This window comes from Heloderma suspectum, chromosome 2 (assembly GCF_057233095.1).
Source record: "Heloderma suspectum isolate Gila_16-S chromosome 2, 16-S_ref, whole genome shotgun sequence".
NCBI classification, from domain to species: Eukaryota; Metazoa; Chordata; class Lepidosauria; order Squamata; family Helodermatidae; genus Heloderma; species Heloderma suspectum.
In genome coordinates, this window is record NC_139459.1 from 154,433,090 (window position 1) to 154,457,504 (window position 24,415).

At 46.7% G+C, this 24,415-nt stretch overlaps 1 protein-coding gene across 1 annotated transcript in view; it reads left to right on the forward strand.

Moving 5' to 3' along the window:
• Window positions 1-24,415, forward strand: part of SPAG17 (sperm associated antigen 17) — a 265,350-nt gene that overhangs the window by 62,626 nt on the left and 178,309 nt on the right. Inside the window, exons 9-14 of the mRNA XM_084835270.1 lie at window positions 144-222; window positions 9,846-9,937; window positions 16,109-16,246; window positions 16,333-16,446; window positions 17,649-17,799; window positions 18,402-18,632. Of these exons, the coding sequence (XP_084691396.1) occupies window positions 144-222; window positions 9,846-9,937; window positions 16,109-16,246; window positions 16,333-16,446; window positions 17,649-17,799; window positions 18,402-18,632 (805 nt within the window). The remainder of the gene's footprint in view (window positions 1-143; window positions 223-9,845; window positions 9,938-16,108; window positions 16,247-16,332; window positions 16,447-17,648; window positions 17,800-18,401; window positions 18,633-24,415) is intronic.

A 24,415-nucleotide genomic window follows, 5' to 3' on the forward strand; every position in this document is an offset into this window, starting at 1 on the left:
TGCCAGCATCTCTGAGCACCTCTGTAACAAATCGACAACCCATTTAAGCTAATATTTTCCAATACTTCAGCAACGCCTGGGTTGAAGATTAGGATGTAAGACTGTTCTGTTGCCTTTTTTTTATCAGTGTTTTGTTTCACTAGGTACAACCTCCTGCTCCGACTACTCCTTCAAGGAAAAAACAGGTGGCAGAAGAGCCTGTTGCACCAGTTTTAACCACAGGTATGTATGAAGTATCTTAAGTTATTTCCTAAACATTGCCAGTGGAAAGAGCAATTATTTTTCAGTATTCTGGGAAAACAGACAAAAACGTGTATAAACCTTCTCCTGATAGCAGCAAGAGGAGTTCTGATTGATTTTTGGCTCAAGCCACCACCCGGAAACAGAATCTAGATAGCACAACTAGATGCTTTCTGAGGCAATTATTTCGCATTTGCACATCATCAAGACACAGCCTGGATGTCAAAGACTGGCTATTTATTTTGAGGTAGAATGTATAATATTGGGGGGAATGGATGTTAGCACTCATAACTCTGCTAACCAATAACATTTTTAAATGCATGTGACATACACATAAGGTTGCAGTTGTATGTGCTCCAAAAGTATCAAGTTGCCATCCCTGTGGTTTCTTTGTTGTGGTCTCTGTGCATCACACATATGGGCTCTGCGCCTGTGCGGAGCCTTGGTTTGGGAAACTTGTAAAGCGGAGAAAGTTTTGGCAGGAACCCTCCCCCACCATCCCATTGTGCGTGTCCTGGTGGGTTCCCACCTATTCCCTCAGTTCTTTGACTGCCAACTGTGGTGCATTGTTGGGAACTTTGTCCATTATCGGACTGCGTTGGATATTTTTTTGCTGAGCTTTTATCTTATTCTGTCTGTGTCTCTCTCTCCCTGTTGTTAAATCACTCTTTCAGATTATTTTTACTTACTTGATCCTTGCCCATCTTGGCTCATTATGAGCTGCAGAGAGAGACTGGGTGAGGGGATCAAGGCGGTGGTGAACGCCTTCCTTGAGGAGGGAGTGATGCCATCAGCCCTCAAGGAGGCAGTGATAAGACCGCTCTTAAAGAAGCCCTCCTTGGATCCCCAAGTTTTGAACAACTTTCGCCCAGTCTCAAATCTGCCATTTTTGGGCAAGGTGATTGAGAGGGTGGTAGCCGTGCAGTTGAAGGCACACTTGGAAGAAACTGATTATCTAGACCCATTTCAGTTGGGCTTCAGGCCTGGGCATGGGACAGAAACGGTCTTGGTCGCCTTGGTAGATGATATGAGGATGGCTCTGGATAGGGGTGAATGCTCCTTCCTTGTTCTCCTCGACCTCTCAGCGGCTTTCGATACCGTTGACCACGGTATCCTCCTGGACCGCCTGGAGGGGTTGGGCATTGGGGACACCGTATTGCAGTGGTTCCGGTCCTTCCTCTCCGGCAGGTACCAGAGGGTAGCACTGGGAGAGGAGGTTTCGGACCCGTGGCCACTTACTTGTGGGGTGCCACAGGGTTCCATCCTCTCCCCGATGCTATTTAACATCTATGTGAAGCCGCTGGGGTCTATCATCAGGAGGTTTGGGGTGCAGTGTCATCAATATGCAGATGACACGCAGCTCTACCTCTCGTTTAAATCTTCACCAAGGTTGGCCGTAGAATCCCTGTCCAAATGTCTGGAGACGGTGAGTGGCTGGATGGGGAGGAATAGGCTGAAGCTGAACCCTGGCAAGACCGAGGTACTTTTGGTGGGAGACAAGAGGAGGCTGGGGGATGTTGACCTGGTGTTGAATGGGGTACGGCTACCCTTGAAAGACCAGGTCCGCAGCCTGGGGGTCATTTTGGACTCCCAGCTGTCCATGGAGGCTCAGGTGTCAGCTGTGAGCCGGACAGTGCTGTATCAACTCCATCTGATACGGCGGCTGCGCCCCTTCCTTCCTGACCATCTGCTCCCATCGGTACTACATGCCCTGGTCTCCTCTCGTTTAGACTACTGTAATGCGCTCTACGTGGGGTTACCCTTGAAGACGGTTCGGAAACTGCAGCTGGTACAGAACGCGGTGGCTCGCCTGATTAAAGGCAGCCGCCGGCGAGATCACATCACTCCAGTGCTGAAGGAGTTGCACTGGTTACCAGCTGTTTTCTGGGCCAAATTCAAGGTGTTGGTTTTGACCTTTAAAACCCTATATGGTTCTGGCCCACCCTGTCTTAAGGAGCGCCTCCAGCAGCACCAGACAGGCCACTTAACAAGATCAGCCTCAGATGGCCTTCTGTCTGTCCCATCAACCAGGACAGCTAGACTGGTGGGGACGAGGGAGAGGGCCTTTTCTGTGGTGGCCCCCACTCTGTGGAACTCCCTCCCTAGGGAACTCCGTCATGCCCCCTCTTTAATGAGCTTCCGTCGTGCATTAAAAACGTTGTTGTTCAGGCAGGCATTTGGGGTGGGTTAGGGTATTTTAGAAAATGTTTTTATTGTAGAATTTTATTGTTTTAAACTGTTTTTATTGTATGTTGTACATCGCCCAGAGTGGCTGGGTGACCAGCCAGATGGGCGATTAATAAATTTAATAATAAATAAATAAAAATAAAAATTTGTTTTTACTTTGTCTTCGAGAGGAGAGCGATCTTAGATCGTGCATTTTTCACCTCAAAGTGTACGGCCTTGATGGCACCCTTTTGGAAGCGCTCGCAATGTGGGAGTAAGTTGCCCTCTTTGATTGGCACTCCCTTTTCCTTTTCTGCCTAGGAGAAGGACATGTGGTAGAGGCATGCCCATTCTGCCAGGGTTTCTCTAAGCAAGCCTGCAAAAACCAAGTAGACAGACTTTGTGCGGAACTTCGGAAATGGGCACTGGCTACTGTCGAAGCCCTCAAAGCTCCAGTGGCACAGGTGCCTGCCTCTTCAGAAGATCTACACGCACTCCAAACTGAAGAGAGAGCGGGAGCCCAAACCTCCTCCTCTCCTCCCATGCCAGCTCTAACCATGGGCAGGACAGAGAAGCCTCTTATTCCGAGGAGGTCTTTAACACTATCTACAGCTCAAAAGCTGTCCAAAAAGGCTCAGATGCCTAAGACCTCAGACCCAGAGAAAAAGAAAAAGTGGAGAGTTCAGGAAAAATCACAAGCAGAATGTCTGAAAGACCTTCTGCCACTGCCACCACTGCTAAACTTGCCGATCCCGAGGAGACCCGAGACATCAGTATGCAGCGGAGGTGTCGATACCGAGGATCGACGCAGTACAGATTGCCTCAACATCCAAGGGAGAAATCAGAGATTCCACTCCTTCTCCACCTGACGAGGAACGGGGCCAATTTCGTCAGCCTGCATACTTACCTCAGCATCAAGATTCTCCTCTTTCCAGATCTTTAATTTATTACACTCAGGACCATAGGATGGATCTCACTTATGTGCTTTGCCCCCGACATCGTTCATGATCACCAGAGTCAGACTGGGATAAACGGTCAGACTGGTCTCTCCCTCCTCACCTTACCATTTGGGCAACTGGAGGCACTGCAGTAGTTTTTATGACTATATGGACTTGGACCAGCGCCATTCGAGGCCTGTCCTGGCTGCATCTTTGTCGCGTCCACCAGCAGAGGATGTGTCTCACCCGTGAAAAGAAACAGACCTTGATCGGGATCCTCAAATGCCGCTACCTTCGTCACCAATAGCTTTGCAGCCTCCAATATTCCCTCAGGTTACTGTTTCAGCATCTCCTAGGGTGCATGAGGAAGATCTGCCGTCTCATCCAGAGGTGCCTCCACACTCTGCTACGGATGACTACGAGCAGTAGGATCACAGGACCCCATTTCGCCTTCGGAGGACTTGGGCCATTTCTTTGAACAGATCTGAGAATGGCACAATCTCTTTAGAACTCAGCAGCCCATCAAAAGGCTATAAGGCCCAATGTTTGACATTGTTAACGTGGAGACATCGATGCCTGTTGCCATTCCCTTTCTGCTGACGCTGCTACAAACTGTCAAATAATCGTGGAAGGCACTGGCGTCCTTGACTCCCACATCAAAGAAGCTGGAGAACAGAGTCTTGGAAAGGGACACTGAATTCCTATTTACACACCCGCGCAGGAACTCTATAATTTCTGAATCGATGCAGAGTCATTCTCACAAGACTCACTCTGGCCCAGTACATAAGGAGGGATGCAGACTGGACCTTATGGGCCGCAGGATTTATTCATCTGCAGCATTGAATCTTGGGGCTGCTAACTGTCAAGTGATGATGGCACACTATCAAATGTTCCTCTGGGAGAAAATTGGATCACTCTGTGACCACTTACCCGAAGATCAGAGGGAACTGGCCAGAGTGTGCCAGGTGGAAGCGACCAGAGTCGCAAGGCAATAGATAAACATTGTCCGTCATCAAACAGATTGTGTGGCGAAGGCAGTGATCAGGGCGGTTGCTCTCAGAAGGCATGCCTGGATGAGGTCAGCTGAGTTGTCTAAGGAAGCCAGGTCTAGTCCTGAGGATCTCCCCTTTGATGGCATGGGTTTTGTTTAATGCAACTACGGATGACGCTGTGGATTCTGTCCAGAAGGCAAATACTACGGCCAAAAAGATGGGACTTGCTCAACTTCCAGCCCCATTCAAGCCTCGCAGATGGTTCAGACATCTAGGATTCCAACAAAGGCATCAAGGTGAGCGCTACCAAAGGCAGCAGCAACAGCAGCCATCTGCGTCACGGAGGCAATATCCGTCGTCCAAGTTCCGATCCATTCTCTGTAAGTCCGATCCCAGGGGCAAGAGTCATCTTTGACTTGAAGGTGGTGACTCTTTGCAAGCACACACCCCTCCAAGTTTTTGGGACTTGTCTTGCCAGTATTCCAGTATGGAGGCAAATCACGTCGGATTCATTGGTGCTATCTATCATCATCAGGGGATACAAGATCGAGTTTGACGCTCTCCCCTCCTTCAGTATGGTACGATCAACACCACCATCGGATGTTCTAGAAGAGGAGGTCGCTTTGCGATTGCGGAAGGGTGCAATCCAACCTGTCTCAACTCATGGGCAAGGGTCAGACACTGGCAAGGCATGGCAGTGCCAGAGGCAAGAGCAGAGTCCACAGCAGGCTAAGGTCAGTTACCGGCAAGGTGCTGCAGGGCCAGAGGCAAAGGCGTCATCAGGATCAGGTAGAGGTTGAGTATCAGCAAGGCATAGCAAGATCAGGAACAAGAGGCAAAAACATGATGCTATGACCATGAAGACTCGTGTTGCTGGGGCAAGGCTTAGGGGGAAGAGGAAGCCCTTTATAGTGCTTCCTGAGGCTCCCAAGTGGTCTGCATTAGAGGACCTGTGAGCACCTGCAGGCCCAGTGCTTAATCCTGCAAGTACTGCAGTGTGGACCCAGCTGCCTTCTGTATCTGGCCAGCAGGTGGAGCCGCAGAGCTTCCCAGGTCGAGCAAATCCTGAGAGCTGCTGCCCAGCACCCCCCAGCGCCACCCAACTTCAGATAGCAAGCAGAGACTGCTGGACGGACAACTGCTGGGAAAATCTGCCCAAGCTTTCTTCCCTCGCAACTCTGTCTTAAAAATTGGGAAATCCCCCCCCCCCACACACACTTGGTGACACCAGTGGGTACAGCCCATGATGTGTGTTTGGGGTTGCTGCATTACCAGCTTCTTCTTGATGTGCTTAAGGGACACAGCAACTTTCCTAAACCTCATGAGGTGGTGAACAACTTGGCCTCTCTTTCCACTGCTTCCTCATACGCTGAACAGGGCTCACTAGTTGTCAGCTCCAGCCAGTCAATCATATTGTCCCAAGACAGGACATTGTGGGAAAGTTAGAGGTCACCACCTCACCACAGGGAGCTTCCTTCAGATTTAGAAAGGATCACACTTCTGCCCAGGGGGAGGGCAAAGATCCCAGGCACTCCTACATAGCCCATGGGGAGAGCATCCATTCTCCCTTTGAGTGATTGGACCAAGGTGGCCTTTGACCATCACCTCAGCAAATTCACTCTTCTCTTCCACCCCATTCCTTCCCTTTTCATCCCTTCTGAACTCTTTAAGAAGAGTAAACCAGAGAACAATCACCCCAGGATACGCTTTTATCCTGTAATGTTTCCCAAACTACTAGCTAAATTCAGGGGAAGTGTTCAGTAGTAAAAGGGGATAAATCTCCCTGTTAACTTTTGAGTGATGGAGGTCAAATTGGGATGGGGGCAAAACTCACAGGTCTGGTGTGGTGCTCTTCCTGGCAGCCAGAACAGTGGCATGAGATGTGCTGCTCTGGTGGGGAATTCTGGACAATTTTTAAACAATGACAGTTCCTAGTTTCAGGTGTGCAGGGGGGTGGGGGGGAGCATTTTTTTTAGCCCTCATCAAAACAACATGCCATATTGTGTTGTGTGTGTGTGTTGCATAGTGGATCTCCAGGTGGTTGCTGTCAGAAGGAACATTGTATGGAACTGATGAGCTTCATCCCACAGTATGCCGAATTTTGCCTCCCCAAATCTCTGAAACTTCTGCCCCCCCCACACACTTTTGCAGTCTGTAAATAGGGGTGTAAGATGGGGGTGCATTTGGGCCACCCCTGTTAATGTTCAAAACCAGCACTTTGAATTGAGCCTGGAAGTAGGTTGGTAACCAGTGTAGCAGGTAAAGGATCAGTGTAATTTTATCTGCTCTACTGGCTCCGGTGAAGACTTTGGCAGCCATACTCTGAACCAAAGCTTCCGAACTGCTTTCAAAATCAGCCTCATGTAGAACACATTAGAGCAATCAATCCTCAAATTGACGAAAGCCTGAATGACTGAAGCTAGGTCTAGTTTCTTCAGGAAATGGCACCGCTGGCATATAAAATGAAGCTGAAAAGAGGCAAACCTGGCACCTACCAGTACCTGAGCGTCTAGCAGCAAGGCCAGATCCAGGAGTGCCCTGAGAATGTCTTGTTTTGGGAGGAGTCCGACTTTATCCAAAGCAGGCTGTATTCATACTCCAAATTCACAAGAACCTCCAACCAGCAGTACTTCTTCCTAACTGGATTAAGTTTGTTCAGCCTCATCCAACCCAAACAGCTACCAGACATTGCTTCATGGCTTCCATAATCCCCACAAGATTAGCAGATGGAAATAAGAGACATAGCTGGGGTGTCATCTCATACTGGTGACACCTAAGCCCAAATCCCCCAGTGGTTTCATGTAGATGTTGAACAGCCTGGGAGACAAAATGGATCTTGTAGCATTCTGTATGCCAAAGGCCATTGGGTGGAGCTGCAGTCTCCCATTACCATCTTCTGGAACCGGTCCACCAGAAAGGAGCTTGTCCACTTCAAAAGGTACCTTGTAGTCCCATCTTGGCAAGGCAGCCCAGAAAGACACTCTTATCAAAAGCCTGTAAGAGGTCTAGAAGAACCAACAGGGTTGTACCCTGGCAACCAAGGCAATTTCAGTCCCCAAACCAGTCCAGAAATCAGATCGGAAAGGATCTTAATTATGTTCTTCCAAGCATTTTGCCCAAGGAAAGCAAATATGAGACATGGCAGTACAGCCTGTATTGCTTTAAGATCATTGGATGAGGCCTTCCTCCATCTGCCTCCTGGTGGAGGTCAGTTGGACATTAGAGGGATTTTTTTCAGCTATGGCACCCCAGCTACAGAGTGCCCTCCTAAAGGAGTCTCCCCTGGTCCCAACACTGATCCTTTAGGTGTCAGGCAAAGCATTCACCCAGTAATTTGAAGCTTTGAATTCCACTAGTGACACAGTCGCTGCTTTATCTTCCATTATCCTTTCCTATTTATTGTAGGTGTGTTTTGCTATGTGTAAGTTATTGTAAACTACCCTGGAATTTCAAAATGAAAGGTAGCATATAAAATTTTTAAATTTAAAAAATCATTAATAAATAATTCAGATGTCATTTTCAGAAGAGATTTCACTATGGACTCCCTTAAGAGCTGCAGAAAGCTCACTTTCCCTCAGTGAGGGATTTACCACCTTGGTGACCCAGTCCCCCCAGCCCCGTCCTAGCTGACTTAACAAGCCAGGATGGGCAAAGAACACACGTGGTGGGTCTCATCTGTCAAAGAATCTTGTCTGCATCCTCAAGATGCACAAATCGAAAACTATCCAAGAAAAATTGACCAGACTGGGACTTACTCTGGTATTAACATGGCATCCAAGTTGGAGTAGATGCAAGCTAAATTGTCCATGAAATATCCTGCAAATAGATCACAAACTAATTCAAATGTTCTACCATATCCTATTGGACCAGTTATAGCAGACCAGTTACTACTTGGATGACAGGGCATGGATGGAATGATATTAGAGAAGTAAGATGTCTTTGCTGCCATCATTATCATGGAATGGATTCTATTATGGGTTTGTACCTGTGTTCAGTTGACCTTGGTCTGAGCTTTTTGCCAGTTGTATTCTAGCCATTGGCTTCTCTGTTACATCATCTTGAACTCCTCAGAAAACTAAGGAAACAGTATGGCTCAGCAAAACAGGAGAGTGCATGTGTCAACAGCCCAAGTCATCTCCAAATTACAGAGTTCAAGCAAAGTGCAAGCAGGATTGCAAATTGTACCTGCTTGAAAATTCACAGGAAAGATAAAGAAGCCCTCAGGATCCATAAATCTCTGTGGGCAGGTCATTCTCATAGAAACCCCACCAAAATAGAGGTTTGACGCAATCATAGCCTAAACCACATGTGGACAACCTGCAGCCCACAAAGACCCAGCCACTTATCTCCACAGTCCAGCTGATCAACCCTCAGTTGGGTAGCAAGGAAAAGATCAGTATCTCTGGAGGGGAGAGAGTAACCTTGGGCGCCCCCCCCCCGATCCTGATGCAGCCAAGCTTGCTGAGTGCATGTGTGCATGCATGTATGTGTTGTGCGTGTTGTGTTAGTCTGTGGTCCTGGCTGTGTCAGGATCCTTACCAAAATAGATTTAGGATAAGCCAAAGTGAGACAGAGTTACAAATGGATCATTTTAACAGTTTATTGATTACACGTATATGATAGTAAATGGATACGTAAATAAAGCAAAGCAAAGAACCTCACACATCCCTCGTGCTGGCTGAAGCTGGCAACTTCCCCCACAGCCACGCGTGTATCTTGGTTCCAATCAAGATACACAGGACATCTCCTCGTAGACCGATAATCAGTTCCCCAGGTTGGTATGTGCGCATTTTCCCCCTGGAGCAAAATCAAATTGGTTTGGTCTTAGCCCAGTCATTTATGCCCTTTTCCAGTTTCTTACTACGTGCTCAAAGCATCACATGCAAGTAAATGAATTACTTTCCCTATGATAAGGGGTCCCAACAAATCCTCATTTCCTCAGCGCGATAGAAAAGTAAAGCAAACAGAGGAAATTAGGCAGTTGTGTAACTGTTGACATGAGGATTGCACCCTTATCAGCATCAGACAACTAGCAATTGTTAACATGTGGATTGGTGCCTGCTTGAGAGAAACCTACAGGAGTTACCCAATGGCCTACTCTAAGAAACATGAAACCTGCCCTTAATTTGATACTACACATGCTTTTATACATTTAATAAACTGCAGGGCATGTCTATGAAAACTCACTAAACTCCTCGCCATTTCTTCCGGTGTCCAACCAACTGCACATGTTCACAAGGGTGAACCACTAGGCTTGCCCCTCTCAAGACTGTGCCCTTGAAGATGGTCTTTCTGATGGCTACCAGACTGGATCTGTCATTAATTCCCAAGATTAACTTGGCTTTTCACAGTTTTCAGGAGCTTATTCTGTTGGTCTTCTTCCCAAGTACAGAAATTCATAAGTATGGGCTGACGTTCCATTTATATGTGTCTCTATTTAACTATATGGTTTGAGCAAGTTATTTACGATTTTATTTGGATAAAAGAATACATTACTTTTTGATTACAGATGTGGACATGAGGTATTACAATGATCTCTTAAACCCAATCCCTGATGAGGTTGTTTCTGTTGCCTTAATACTGAATTGCATGTTGCAACAGGTAAGCACACTTTTCAATTTATTCAGGAATGGTAATAATAAAAAAGAAGATTTCCTTGCACCTAAAGGTCCTATAATCATCATGCATGAAACAGTGATCTTGGGGAAAGGTAATTCTGCATTACTGAGATGTGGGTGGATGAGCTAAGAGGAGTGGATCTTTCTCAGTTCTATCTACCTGAGTTCTTAGTGCACAGGTTTCATGATTGGGGAGGCAAGATTGCTGTGGTCTGTAGTGATTTCCTTTCCAGGACCCCTGTCCAAGTCAGAGGATTCCAGTTTTAAGCATTTGTACCCAGTGTTGGATTCTCAGGACAGATTGGGGATTCTAAAGGAGGCAATGGCGCTCTCTCTCTCTCCCTGACACAAATTCACACACATACACAACATGTTTCTGCCGCTCAATATGTGCATTGTTTAAAAAAAATCCAGTTTTCTAACAATATTTCTGATATATAATGGGATTTAATGCCTTCCTCCCTGTAGGGAAAGCTCTGTCAGGCACAGCCGCAAAGCTTCTCCCTAAGTATGTTTACTCACAAGTTTAAGAGTAGAAAAATAGTTTGCACATGTTCAGTAAAACATTCAATAAATTCATTTATTAAAATGACTTCCTGCGCAATGCATGTATGCCTGTATGTGATCAGTTAGGCTATGGTCAGTTCACTAACATTTTGAACACTGACCCCTCTTCCATTGTTCCCCCTGCTCATGCGTTGCTTCCCCCCCACCCCCAACTCAAGGCAAGCAGTCTGTGTCTCCTGCATGGAAACGTCAGGGCAGCATAGTGTGGGAACACTTTGAGGTGGGAGTGGATCCCACCACTGTTGTCTGCTGCCACTGCAAGGTGGGCAAGGTGCTGTTGGCTTTCCAGAATCAAGTTGCCCTTCAAGAGTCAGATGCCTGGTGGGCAAGGCACTGTCTGCTTTCCAGAATCAAGTTGCCCTTCTGGGCAAGGCACTGTCCGCTTTCAAGGCACTGTTGTCCTCTTCCTGCCCCTGGCTGCTCACCTGTATGTCCTCCTGAGAGAGCTTTCTGCTCTCCAGACTAAGGGTGGGAGGTCTCACACTCAATCTTCTCTTTGGGCCAAAGCACACCCCAGTTACCCACTGCAATCTCTGCATTACATGCAGTATTCAGAGTATGAACTTTTTAAATGCAGGACCTATAATATATGCTTTGGGAGCAGAAAAAGAAGAAGGAAAAAACAATATATAAGCATTACCAACCCCCACTGCCTCCCTGGCACCAGAATTCCCCTCCCATGGACGTTTATTAAAGAATTTACCGTGTACTCATCCCAACAGGAATACATTACTGTATTTTACTCTTCTCCATTCTATTCCCTCCCTTGTAGTCGTGGCCGGTAATAGAGTCCGTGATTGTTTTGTTTCCCCCCACGGCCTCCTTGGCACTGGAATTGTCCTCCCTGGGATGTTCCTTTAAGGGAAGTGTAGTCATTCCTTCCAATTACTGGGCCTTGAAAGAGTCCTGTATTATTATTCATCGTCACCTCCCCAGGTCACCGGCTGGGCTGCCCCACCCTCCAGCCCTCGGGCAACTGAGCGGTGCACTTACACTGCTGTTTCTCTTTATTTTGGATAGTTTCTGTCATTCTTTGACTCAGGAAGGGCATCACATTTTCAATACCGCTATCTGATATAAACCTCGGCCCATCTGCCTCCCCGCCCCGCCCCAAGTAGGGATGTCAGAGAATTCCGCCACGGACTGAAATGGGATTGAATTCCCTTCAATCCGTGCCACGGAATCCTCTGAGGAACAGCACCACGAGGTTCTGCGGAGCCAGCAGTCATGCGGCTTTTTTTCGTCGTCTGCAAAGAGTTGCAGAATTTTCGTAAATAAAAATGCAGTGTAGTATGTTCCGATAATAAATACGTAAGTTTTTTTTAAAAAAATGAATTGTGCTCACCACCTTGTTTGTGGGTGTTATTTTAAATTGAAATCCTCCATCTCTGTTTATTTTCAGCCAAAACACCTCGTCCTCCTCGGGGCTTCCCAAAACAAGGCTGTCCTCGGTGTGCCTGAGCGATGCACTCTTTGTTTAAAGCAGTGCTGTTTTAAAGAAAGAAAAAACCTTTTAAAATGACCATGCCGGTCCTGGAGCCCTGCATGAGGTATTATTCTCCCTGCTAAGCTTTGTATTTCCACATCCAGCGTTGTTGTTGACGTTGTGAGGCTAAAATGGAGAGGAGAACGAACTCTGTGCATGTCTACTCAGAAGTAAGTCTTACTGAGTTCAATGCGACTTACTCCTACACATGTCAGCACCCCACTTGCCCCCAGCTCAGCTTTGTATTTCCACATCCAGCTCATTACCAAACCTCCTGTTAGTTATCTCACTGGGTGACTTTGGGCTGGCCTCTCACCACTACCCCACACGTCTGTTATGAAACTCATGAAAAAGAGACAGTATAACAGAAAGTTCTTTCTGAAGCAGTCACACTTGTACAAATGCAGCACTAAGGGAAAGATTAGCAAGCTTCTTTTTGTTTGAATAAAAAGCACACTCTGCACATGCTCAGGGAATGGACAAAATGAGGAATAAACATACCAGGGAATATGAAGAACTGTATTCTTCCATTATGTGTGTGTGTGGGGGGGGGGGGGAGATTCTCTCAATCCAGCGGTTTCCCTGGTATGTTTATGCTCAGGGAATGGACAAAATGAGGAATAAACATACGAGGGAATATGAAGAACTGTATTCTTCCATTATATGTGTGTGTGTGTGTGGGGGGGAGATTCTCTCAATCCAGCGGTTTCCCTGGTATGTTTATTCCTCATTTTGTCCATTCCCTGAGCATGTGCAGAGTGTGCTTTTTATTCAAACAAAAAGAAGCTTGCTAATCTTTCCCTTCGTGCTGACATGTGTAGGAGTAAGTCGCGTTGAACTCAGTAAGACTTACTTCTGAGTAGACATGCACAGAGTTCGTTCTCCTCTCCATTTTAGCCTCACAACGTCAACAACAACGCTGGATGTGGAAATACAAAGCTTAGCAGGGAGAATAATACCTCATGCAGGGCTCCAGGACCGGCATGGTCATTTTAAAAGGTTTTTTCTTTCTTTAAAACAGCACTGCTTTAAACAAAGAGTGCATCGCTCAGGCACACCGAGGACAGCCTTGTTTTGGGAAGCCCCGAGGAGGACGAGGTGTTTTGGCTGAAAGTAATTACTGCATGTCTCAGGGCAGGGGAAAAAATACGTAAATATCTACGAAAAATCGCCATTCTTATGGAGGTTCTGCAGACTCACGGAGATGGCTGGGCACTGGAATTACAGTTGTCAGTATGGATTTATCTTCGTAATATTGGAGCGGGAAAAAAAGAATTCCAGGGGCTTAAGGATGGAATGGAGCACTGGCTGCAAACTGCGGAAGTCAAGTGGCACTGAAGGTACACAATTCGTACATCCCTAGCCCCAAGGTACCATAACGGATTTAATGAGCCTTTCCCAGTTTCACTGTAACACCAGTGTGTATGCATGGCTTATCTTTCAGACAAGCCTTGCAGGATCAACCAGGTTGTCCACCCACCCTGTGCCCCGTGCCTGAGTGGAATAGCTGGGCTTGGTGGCTTTGATGCCATGGGGCTATAACTTACTTGTGCTGTCCAGCACCCATGGGTGTCTCTCTTCCAGCCTCTGCCTGCCTGCCTGCCTCTGCCTGCCTCCATCTGCCCACCTCTGCCCGGCTCCAAGCTTTCACTTAAATGTACACCAGTTCAGTGGAGCCTGGTTGTCCAAACATTTCTTCTTCTCCAGAAAGGATTTGCCCTCTGGCTTTTACTCATGCTCGTCCTATCATTCCTCCAAGTTTTAACTCACCTCGGAGGTGGTGGAGCCATCTTATAAGCAGAAATCTCTGAGACGACGACAGCGCCCCCTTCCTCACACTCCTTCCCGCCCCTAGGTTTTGTGGAGAAAATCAAACTGTAGCTTTGCCCAGAGCAGCAACCACTGGGTAAAACTGCCTGAAGTTGGGCAGGAGAGAAGCCTTCCACCGGGGGGGGGGGGGGAGGATAGCCCAGATGATTCCAGACACTTCCGTGAAACCTTCACCTGGCTCTGCCTGCCTGCCTCTATCTGGTGCTGCCTCCACCTGGCTCCCAGCTTTCACTTAAATGCATACCAGTTCAGTGGAGCCCGGTTGTCCAAACGTTTCTTCTTCTCCAGAAAGGATTTGCCCTCTGGCTTTTACTCATGCTCGTCCTGTCATTCCTCCAGGTTTTAACTCGCCTCAGAGGTGGTGGAGCCATCTTATAAGCAGAAATCTCTGAGACAAGGATGGTGCCCCCTTCCCCACAGTCTTTCCCTAGTTTTTGTGGAGAAAATAAAACTTTAGCTGTGCCTAGCACAGCAACCACTGGGTAAAACTGCCCAAAGTTGGGCAGGAGAGATGTCCTCCATTGAAGGCAAGGGGCAGAGGACAGCCCAGATGATTCCAGACACTTCCGTGAAACCAGGGATGAGTTACAGCTCTTTGCTTTGAGAGTTTTTGTGGAGAAAATCAAACTCTAGCTGTGCCCAGTGCAGCAGCCACTGGGCAAAACTGCCTGGAGTTGTGCAGGAGGGATGCCCTCCAAGGGCCAAATAGCATGTATATAATGTAAAAACTGAAAACGTTATGGCCATTTGTGTTTTCCCATGCAAGCCAATGGGAAAAAGTCAAAAATGAGTGATCCGGATGTCCGAATCTCCTTTCGGATCCAGATCTGAGTCGAAGCAGAGGGGGGTTCGAATCACCCCGAAGCGGAGCGGGGCTGCTTCAGATGATCCATAGCAGCATCCGAGGTGGAGTGGGGGTCCGTGCACAGCCCTAGTGTTCATGACTCATTGATAAGAAAAAAGACTGAACAAGAATGGTGTTCATGGGAGGATAGCCAGGAGGAAACCACTGCTCCCTAAAAAGAACATAGCTGCCCGTCTGAAGTTCACTAAAGATCACATAGATGATCCCCAAGACTTCTGAAACAATGTTCTCTGGACAGATGAGTCAAAGGTAGAACTTTTTGGTCTCCAAGAGAAACGTTATGTTTGGCAAAAAACAAGCACTGAGTTTGAACAGAAGAACCTCATCCCAACTGTCAAGTATGGTGGTGGGAATGTGATGGTTTAGGCCTGCTTTACTGCCTCGGGAGTTGGATGGCTTGCCATCATTGACACAACCATGAATTCTGCTGTGTATTAGAAGATGGTAGAGGCCATCCGTCCATGAGCTGAAGCTGAACTGAAAGTGGGTCATGCAATGAGACAATGATCCTAAACATAAAGCAGAACTACAAAAGAATGGCTGCAGAAGAAGAAACTCCATGTTTTAGAATGGCGTCAAAGTCTAGACCTAAACCCCATCAAAATGTTGTGGCAGACCCTGAACTGTTCATGCAAGGAAGCCCTCAAATGTCACTGAAGCAGTTCTGTAAGGAGGAATGGGCCAAAATTCCTGAAAACTGATGTGAGAGGCTGACCAACAGTTGCAGGAAACACTTACTTGAAGTCATTGCTGCTCAAAAGGGTGCCACCAGGTCTAAAGGTTCTAAAGAATCTAAAGGTTCACATACTTTTTCACACATGGATATTGAATGCTGAATCAGTTGTGGATAAATAAATGTTGAAAAATGACACACAAACACATCATGTTTGTGTGTCATTTGTTCAATCAGATTATCTGTTATTCTTTAGGATTATGGGGTTAGATTAAGATCTAATAACATTTTAGGTTGGAAATATGTGACAATTCTAAGGAGTTCACAAACTTTTTCTTGCCACTGTATCATGGAGCTGAAGCTACCATTTCACCTTACAAGTACCCAGTGGCAACCAATACCATCCACATAGAATGATAGAATTGGAAGGCACCTTGAAGGTCATCTACTCCAGTCCACTGCTCAGTGCAGGATAGCCAGAGATAAAGCATTCCTCCTTTGTAAGCGCACAGGTTGGACTAGACATCTCCCCCTCCTCCAATGCTGCTTCAGTGAGGCAAATGCTCTAACAAATAGTATCTCCATAGACTATTAAGCAGCAAGATGACTTGTTCTTCTTGAACAAGTCAAGAAGTGCAGGTTCTGTATCGGTAATTTCTGTAAATTGCCCCTTAAAATGTGTATTTACCCTTGAGCAATAGTATAGTGAAATCAATATGCTTTCTTGTGCTAGGTTGTTGCATCAGAAGAAAACCTTACACCACCCAGTCTGGTGGTCCCAGAGCCACGTGAAGATGGGCTGGATCATACCATTGCAAGTCACATTGTTTCGATCCTGCCTTCTCTTGCCCTTCCTGAGACTGAAAAAAGGGTTTGTAATGTATTGCTTAGTGTTATTATGTTCCTTTGATAAACAAATCTGTATTATTTAAATATATGTTTCTTTTTATTTAACAGAATCTGTACAACTCCTTTTATCCTGAAAAAGAAGAAAAGATGATGGCTCTCAGATGGCCTCTTATACTGAACTATCATGATATTTTGTCTCAGAAGAAGTTACACTTCCTAAAAGTACGATGCAGTTTGGTTTGGGTTAGGTTTTTTCATCAATAACATTATATATAGACATGGTGGATTTTGGACACTGGGAAAAAATGACAAGTAGTGTAGGAATATTTGCCCATAAAATTGGCAGGACTCAAGGCATTACCGAAATTGCAACCAACTTCGGTCTCACTGCAAAAGTGAAATACATGCTAATATAAATCTAATAGTGTAATTAACTGATTGCAGACCACATTCCCCCAGTTCAGACATAAAGCCAAACCATGGTAACACCAAAGTCACTTGCAAACTGTATTTGATGTGAATATCTTAAGTTGTTCCTTGTTGCTTATTTTAATATGGCAATGACCAAGGATATTGACCCGGTTTGCATGTCACAGTGGCAAATTGTGGGTTCTTTAATCTACAATTCAAGGGACCGTGCGCTGCTGACGAGCTGCTTTTAGTTTCTGTGAATGACCTCTGATCAACCCGATTGGAGGTTGTGCGTGTGACAGGTGAACCCAGAACGATGGGTTCTTTAGGGGCTAAACAACTCAGCAATTAACCCATGGATTGTTGTTGGGTTAACCACTAGGTTTAGCTTCTTAACCCATCGGTTTGGGTTTGCACATCACACTCATAACTTCTGATCGGGTTGATTGGAAGTTGTTTACACAAAATGGAAGCAGCTCGCACGCAGTGCGCATCCCACAATTTGCAGCAGTGATGTGTGAACTGATGTGCAAACTGGCCCTGTTGCTTCTACTGTCCAGCCTTTGTACTGAACAAAATGTATGAAAGCCAGTTCACCCAACAGAGGAATGCGTCATTTTGAAGAAAATAGTTTCTGCAGATGCTGAACTGATTCTTCAGTATTTTTTCTATAAGGAAATACTTACTATGTGAAATCCATGCAAGTTTACAGCGTGTTCCTAAAAGATGTGCCAACACATAATAATTTAGATAAAAGATATCAGCAGACAGCCACAAGCACAGGATTCCAACCACCCCACAATGATTTGTTTTATAACAATATATGCAGAGAGGCCAGAAAGCATGTATTGGATTGCAGCATGAACCAAAGCTATTAAAAATATTGGTGCCCCTGCCCAAAAGTTAAAAGAGCTAATTTTCAATTAAATGTTTATTCCCCCCCAAAAAAAAATTATATAGGGCATTTTAGTTAATACCATCGGTAAAAGTTGATATTTTTCTCTTCACTTGAGGTCCAAGATGGTTTAGACCCAGCAAAGGTTGAAGATGAAATGATGGACAAGCTGCCTTTGATGGATCTTCTTAAATTCCCTCTTCCACCACCGGGAAACAATACTAAACGCCTTGCCAGGATTCATGAACTCATGCACTATTGCACCAATGGTAACATTATTCCCTTAGGCTGCAATCCTATACCCATTCACATCAGAGTAAGCTGCATTGAACTCATTGGGAGTTACTTCTGAGTAGACATGTATAGGATTGCACAGTTACTAGCTTTCTTTATAGACAATGTCCCAGGGGGTGTGAAATCATTGTTATAAGAGATTTTTATAGGACCAGGGGTGGGGTAGAGTTGTTTCCTACCTCTTTGTTTGATATACAACAGGACCATTTGCTCTAAATGTGCACCAGCCATAAATGATAGTGAGAGATTTCCTGCCAAGTAGGGTTGAATCATGTAACTCTGCTCCAGTTGCTAGACACAGGAAGGATTTTTCTCCTGCTGCTGCGGTGCAAGTCACAGCCTGTACCGCTGCTGCTCTTTTATCCAATCCATAGCATTTGGGTGTAAGCAATACATTTTTTTTTCAAAGAGGTAATTAGTATATTATTTCTATGAAAAGTGATCAGTATCCATAGGAAAGGTCCTCGTAACAGAAAATACTTTGTTGATATTTTTTTCAGAGATATCAAAGACAGTATACCAAAGACAAGTTAAATTACAAGGAGAATTCTCTTCTTATGCCTTGATTTTCCTACAGAACACATGAACTGGGCTGAAGTAGAACGAGCCTTTAAAGTGTTTACTTTTGAAAGTTTGCGGCTGACAAGGGTAGATAACTCTGGACAACTAGAAGGCTCTGGCATAATGCTTGGTGGAGACTATGAGGTGTCTTATATCCCATGGGATAATCCAGCTAGATTTGCTAAACAACTGAGACAAGAATTATGTGGCAAAAAGATATCAGAAGAAAATAATCCTGACAGATCAGGTAAAGGACTTTTATATGTGTTACTATGAATGCATTAAAATATTGTGCATGACTTGAGTGACTGGGGGAAGTAGGAAGCAAATTGCCCCTTCCCCCGCCTCCACCTGCCTTCCCCTTTATCTCCACCCTGGGACTCTTGTGAAGTCTCTGTTCATTGAGCTCCATGTTGAGCATTTGAGATCTTGCAAAGGAAAGGGGAATAATGAATGTTCAGCCAGCAATGCCATAGGAGCCAGGAATGGAGTCTGGGGAGTTTAGGATTCAGACTAAGCCCACTCCTTCTCCAGCTCCCAAATATTGCCCATTCTCCTGTGGAGTAGGGTATCATTGTTTGGGTTACTCTTCCCACTCACTCCAGTAAGCAGGGCCATTCAAATTAGCTGTGCTCTGACCCTCTTGAATGGAAGGAATCTCTGATTCTGCCAGCTCCAAGGCACTAGACCAGAGCTTTCCAAACTGTGTGCCGCGACACATTAGTGTGTCGGCGGCAGTGTGTAGGTGTGTTGCGCGAAATGCAGAAAATTGTGCGGAAGGGCACCGTGGAGCTCCCTTACTTGCATTTGCTTCCCTTGGTCCCTCCCCCGGAACCTCCTAAAGCAGCTAATGTTAAAGCAGCTAAAGCTTAGCTGCTTTAACATTAGCTGCTTTAGGATCATGTGGCGTCTTGACGTAGGACGCATGTGATTGGCGGGGTTGGAGCAGTATGGCGAGGTAGAGGCGCGGGGCGAAGAGAGGGGAGGGGAGGCCCTGCCCTGGGAGCAGAACTTGGCTGACTCCGGTGCGGAGAAGTGGCAGCAGCCACCAGCCCTGCGAGATTTTGAGCGCACCCTTTGTGGACTTCTGCACCGCGCTCCTGTGTGGCCAGGCCAGAGTAGCGCGCGGGTGGAAACGCTGCCTGGGACTTGGACTGCACCAAGTGGGCTGTCCGCCATCTTGGCCAGTCGGAACGGAGCTCGGTGGAGGCCAGAAGCCTCAGAATCAGCGTGCTCCCAATCACCCGGGCGAGCGCAGCTGCACGCTGTCACCCAGTCAACCCACCTGCTGCTGGCTGAAGGGAGGCCACCCTCCCAAACCCAATGTGGCAAACAGCAAGCCACCCACCACGTGGCACTTATAATTTGATTTCTGCCATTTATTTTTATTTTTACTCTGCTGTAATTGTGGATTAACCACCCACTGGCAGTGTACCACCGGAGAGTGCTGGAACTGGACTCTGGACATAGGCATTGCAAATATTGACAGCAATATAGCCTTGTAGTGAGACATACATATGTATAGCGATGGCAGAGAATTCCGCCACGGATCTCGGTGAGGCCGAATGCCAGTGCATTTGGCCCCCCGAAATCTGTGGCACAACGGCCTGCCACCCCCCCCGCCACCCCCCCCCGCGGATACCCCCCAGGACAAGACTTACCTGGGGCGGATCTTCCGGGCGGCTTCGGCGGCTGCGGCGGTTGGTCTTCCGACCGGCTGCCGCTGCTGCCATTTGCAGCCTTGTCGGGGGTTTTTTTTTTTTTTTACAAGACGTGATAGGCTACGTAAGTCTTTATGTAGCCTATCACGTCTGGCTTTAAAAAAAAAAAAGCGTACGCAAATGTTGGCGGCTACGGCCGCCACCATTTGCGTTCCTTATTTTTGGCCGTCTTAGTCTAGGTAAATATTTACGTAGACTAAGACAGCCAAAATAAGGGGAACGCAAATAGCGTAGCGGACGCTATTTGCATTCTCCCTTATTTTTGCCGTCTTAGTCTACGTAAATATTTACGTAGAATAAGACGGCCAAAAATAAGGGATGCAAATGGTGGTGGCCATAGCCGCCGCCATTTGCGTACACGCGTTTTTTTTAAAAAGCCAGACGTGATAGGCTACGTAAGTCTTTAGGTAGCCTATCACAGCTGACTACAGGGATGCAAACGGCGGCTACAGCCACCGCCATTTGCGTCCCTACTAGCCAGCGGCCGGATGCTCTGCGGAATCCCCACGGAGCGGAGCCGGCCAGCCAGGATTCCAGGGGGGGAGGCGCAGAGCGCCTTCCCTCCCCAGCGGAACCCGGTGGAGTCAGATAAGGGGAGTTTCTTACATCCCTACATATTTACACCATTTTTGTTGGACTTTTGCTTCTCTACTTCATGTGTTTTTGCAGCTGAGCTCCTACCTGGGCCTATGTGTCCTAATACGTATTGTAAATACTTTGGTTGATTTTGTTTATTCTTCATATTTTCTTGCACATATTTACATACTGTTACTCATAAATGACAACAATGTATGTTATTATCTTACAAATCATATATTTTTAAAAATATAAATGAAAGGTTCTCATGAGATATGTTCTATCCCCATACATTTCGTCATTACAAATTATGTATGTGTCCGTATCTCTTATAACGGGTTAGTTTAACCTCCGGTTTGTTAGTAAAACTGAATTACTGTGTCACGAAATGATGCATGTCTAAAAAGTGTGTCGCCAGCATGAAAAGTTTGGAAAGCTCTGCCCTAGACCTTCATCAGAGTTCTCCTCCTAGAGTTTTTTTAAAGCATCGGGCACAGTCGGCCCTTCCATTACACAAAATGAGACGCCCACATGAGGCAGTGCACTGAAAGGAGCTGCGGATTGGGCCTGCCTCCACCCCCACCCCTGCCCCAAGCACTGCTTTTGCACTGTGCTTGTAGCAGGGCTTGGAGCTGTGGTGCTGCTAACTGCTCCTCCAGGAGGGAAGGGGGATTCAGAGGCAGTGTGAAAAGCCATCCCTGTGCCTCTTCCCTCTGCTTCCAACTCCAGTTCTCTTCCCCTATCTTCTCTGAAAAGCTGCAGGCAGTAGGAAGGTAGTCCCCAGGGTCTTAAAGCCCTGTTTTTTTCCTTCCTCCCCTTTCTCCATGGGGTGGAGGCAGAGGCAGAAGCAGCACAGGGGAACTCGTTCTCTTTCTCTGCTCTTTTTCAAAGAGTGTAACAAATGCCTTTCTTATTCCTTTTATCTCACTTTCTAGTTCCCTGCCCGTCCCTGCAAGCTGGTTAGAGAGCAAAGGCTAGGAAAGAAATGCCAGGGGTCCTAAAGAGGTGTTTGCTTTCTCCTCTAATTTCTCCTAGCAATTAGGATGCATCTTCCCAACTTCTCCTGGAAGTTGCATTCTGCATATACTTTTTGTTGTTTATTCGGTCAGTCGCTTCCGACTCTTCGTGACTTCACGGACCAGCCCACGCCAGAGCTTCCTCTCGGCCGTCGCCACCCCCAGCTCCCCCAAGGTCGAGTCCGTCACCTCCAGAATATCATCCATCCATCTTGCTGTTGGTCGGCCCCTCTTCCCTTTGCCTTCCACTTTCCCTAGCATCAGCATCTTCTCCAGGGTCTCCTGTCTTCTCATGATGTGGCCAAAGTACTTCACTTTTGCCTTTAATATCACTCCCTCAAGTGAGCAGTCTGGCTTGATTTCCTGGAGTATGGACTGGTTTGATCTTCTTGCAGTCCAAGGCACTCTCAGAATTTTCCTCCAGCACCACAGTTCAAAAGCATCTATCTTCCTTCACTCAGCCTTCCTTATGGTCCAGCTCTCGCAGCCATAGGTTACTATGGGGAATACCATTGCTTTAACTATGTGGTCCTTTGCATATGCGGACCTTTGTCTGCGTATACTACACAAGAGCAATTTTGAGCTTATGCTAAAGAATCTCCCCCTCCCCATTGGCAACCCTGAAACTTGTACAAAGTCTTCTGTTGCTCAACTCCAAGCTTTCACTGAGAAATCATGCTCTAGCTAGCACAATCTTATACATATCTACTCAGAAGTAAGTTTCATTGAGTTTAATGGGGCTTACTCTCAGGTAAGTGGGTGTAGGATTGCAATTTTGGAGTCACACAAGAACTAGGGATGGCGGAGAATTTCTCCACGAATCTCGGGGAGGCCGAATGCCAACGCATTCGCCCCCCCGCAATTGTTGGTGAAATTCTCCGCCGCGCCCCCCCCCCCCCCCCCAGGATGGGACTTACCTCCCTCGAATGTCCCTCTCAGCGGCGGGTCCCGGCGGGAGTTCAGCAGCGTTTCGGCGGGGGTCTTCCGACCGGCTGCCGCCGCTGCGATTACAAAATAAAGTAAAAAAAACCCCACACACCCATGATAGGCTACGTAACGATTAACGTAGCCTATCACGGCTAGATTTCCAAAGTCAGCCGTGATAGGCTACGTAAATCATTACGTAGCCTATCACGGGTGACTTTGGAAAAAAAAAAAAGCACGTATGCAAATGGAGGCACCCATGGGCGCTGCCATTTGCGTATGCGCTTTTTTTTTTTTCCAAAGTCACCCGTGATAGGCTACGTAACGATTAACGTAGCCTATCACGGCTGACTTTGGAAATCTAGCCGTGATAGGCTACGCTAATCGTTACGTAGCCTATCACGGGTGTGTGTTGTTGTTTTTTTACTTTTGTATTTCGCGGCCGGGGAGACGGGGCGCTTCTCCCTGGCCTGAATTTCGGCCAGGCGAGGCAGGGCGCCTCCCCCCCCCGGCCTGAATTTTGGCTGGGCGAGGCGGGGCACCTCCCCCCTGGCCTGAACTTCGGGGGGAGAACCGAAGCACCTCCCCCCCACCGCGAAGCAAGCTGCGGGACCAGGTAAGTCCCTTTCGTACATCCCTAACGAGAACTGTTTTGTAAGAAAGAAGCCCAGGTTTTCATTGGGGGGGCGGGGAGGCAGTATCAATGTAAAAGAGCTTAAAAATAGACAACCCAGTAGGTATAAAAATATTTTCTTTTAAAAATGGGGATATAAATTATCGGCATATTTAAGTAAAATATTAATATAATAAAATAATTCTAAAACATTTAAAAATAAGTTTCTGTCAGTTATCCAGTGGCTTTGCATTTTCTGGGCAGGGCAACAGAAGGTAGGAACAGGTTTTAGTCTTCACTGAGGGATTGTGCAGAATACAGATTGTATACATTTCCTTACATTTCTACATAAAAGAGATGTAGACACCTATTTTAATGAAAGCAGAACATTCTGCTCCCCTACCCCAAACGTCTACAGTCTTGAGATAGCTTCTCTTATAGAATAGTATAGTAGTAGGGTTGGAAGGGGCCTACAAGGCCATCGAGTCCAACCCCCTGCTCAATGCAGGAATCCAAGTCAGAGCATCCCTGACAAATGGCTGTCCAGCCTCGTCTTGAAGGCCTCCAGTGTGGGAGAGCCCACCACCTCCCCAGGTAATTGGTTCCATTGCCGTATTGCTCTGACACTCAGGAAGTTTTTCCTGATGTTCAGTCGGAATCTGGCTTCCTGTAACTTGAGCCCATTATTCCGTGTCCTGCACTCTGGGATGATCAAGAAGAGATCCTGGCCTTCTTCTCTGTGACAACCTTTCAAGTACTTGAAGAGTGCTATCATATCTCCCCTCAGTCTTCTCTTCTCAAGGCTAAACATGCCCAGTTCTTTCAGTCTGTCTTCATAGGGCTTTGTTTCCAGTCCCCTGATCATCTTTGTTGCCCTCCTTTGAACCCTCTCCAGCTTGTCTGCATCCTTCTTAAAGTGTGGTGCCCAGAACTGGACACAGTACTCCAGATGAGGCCTAACCAGTGCTGAGTAGAGGGGAACTAGTACTTCCCGGGATTTGGAAGCGATGCTTCTATGAATGCAGCCCAAAATAGCATTTGCCTTTTTTGCAGCCACATCACACTGTTGGCTCATATTCAGCTTGTGATCGACGACAATTCCAAGATCCTTCTCGCTCGTAGTGTGGTTGAGCCACGTATCCCCCATCTTGTAACTGTGCATTTGGTTTCTTTTTCCTAG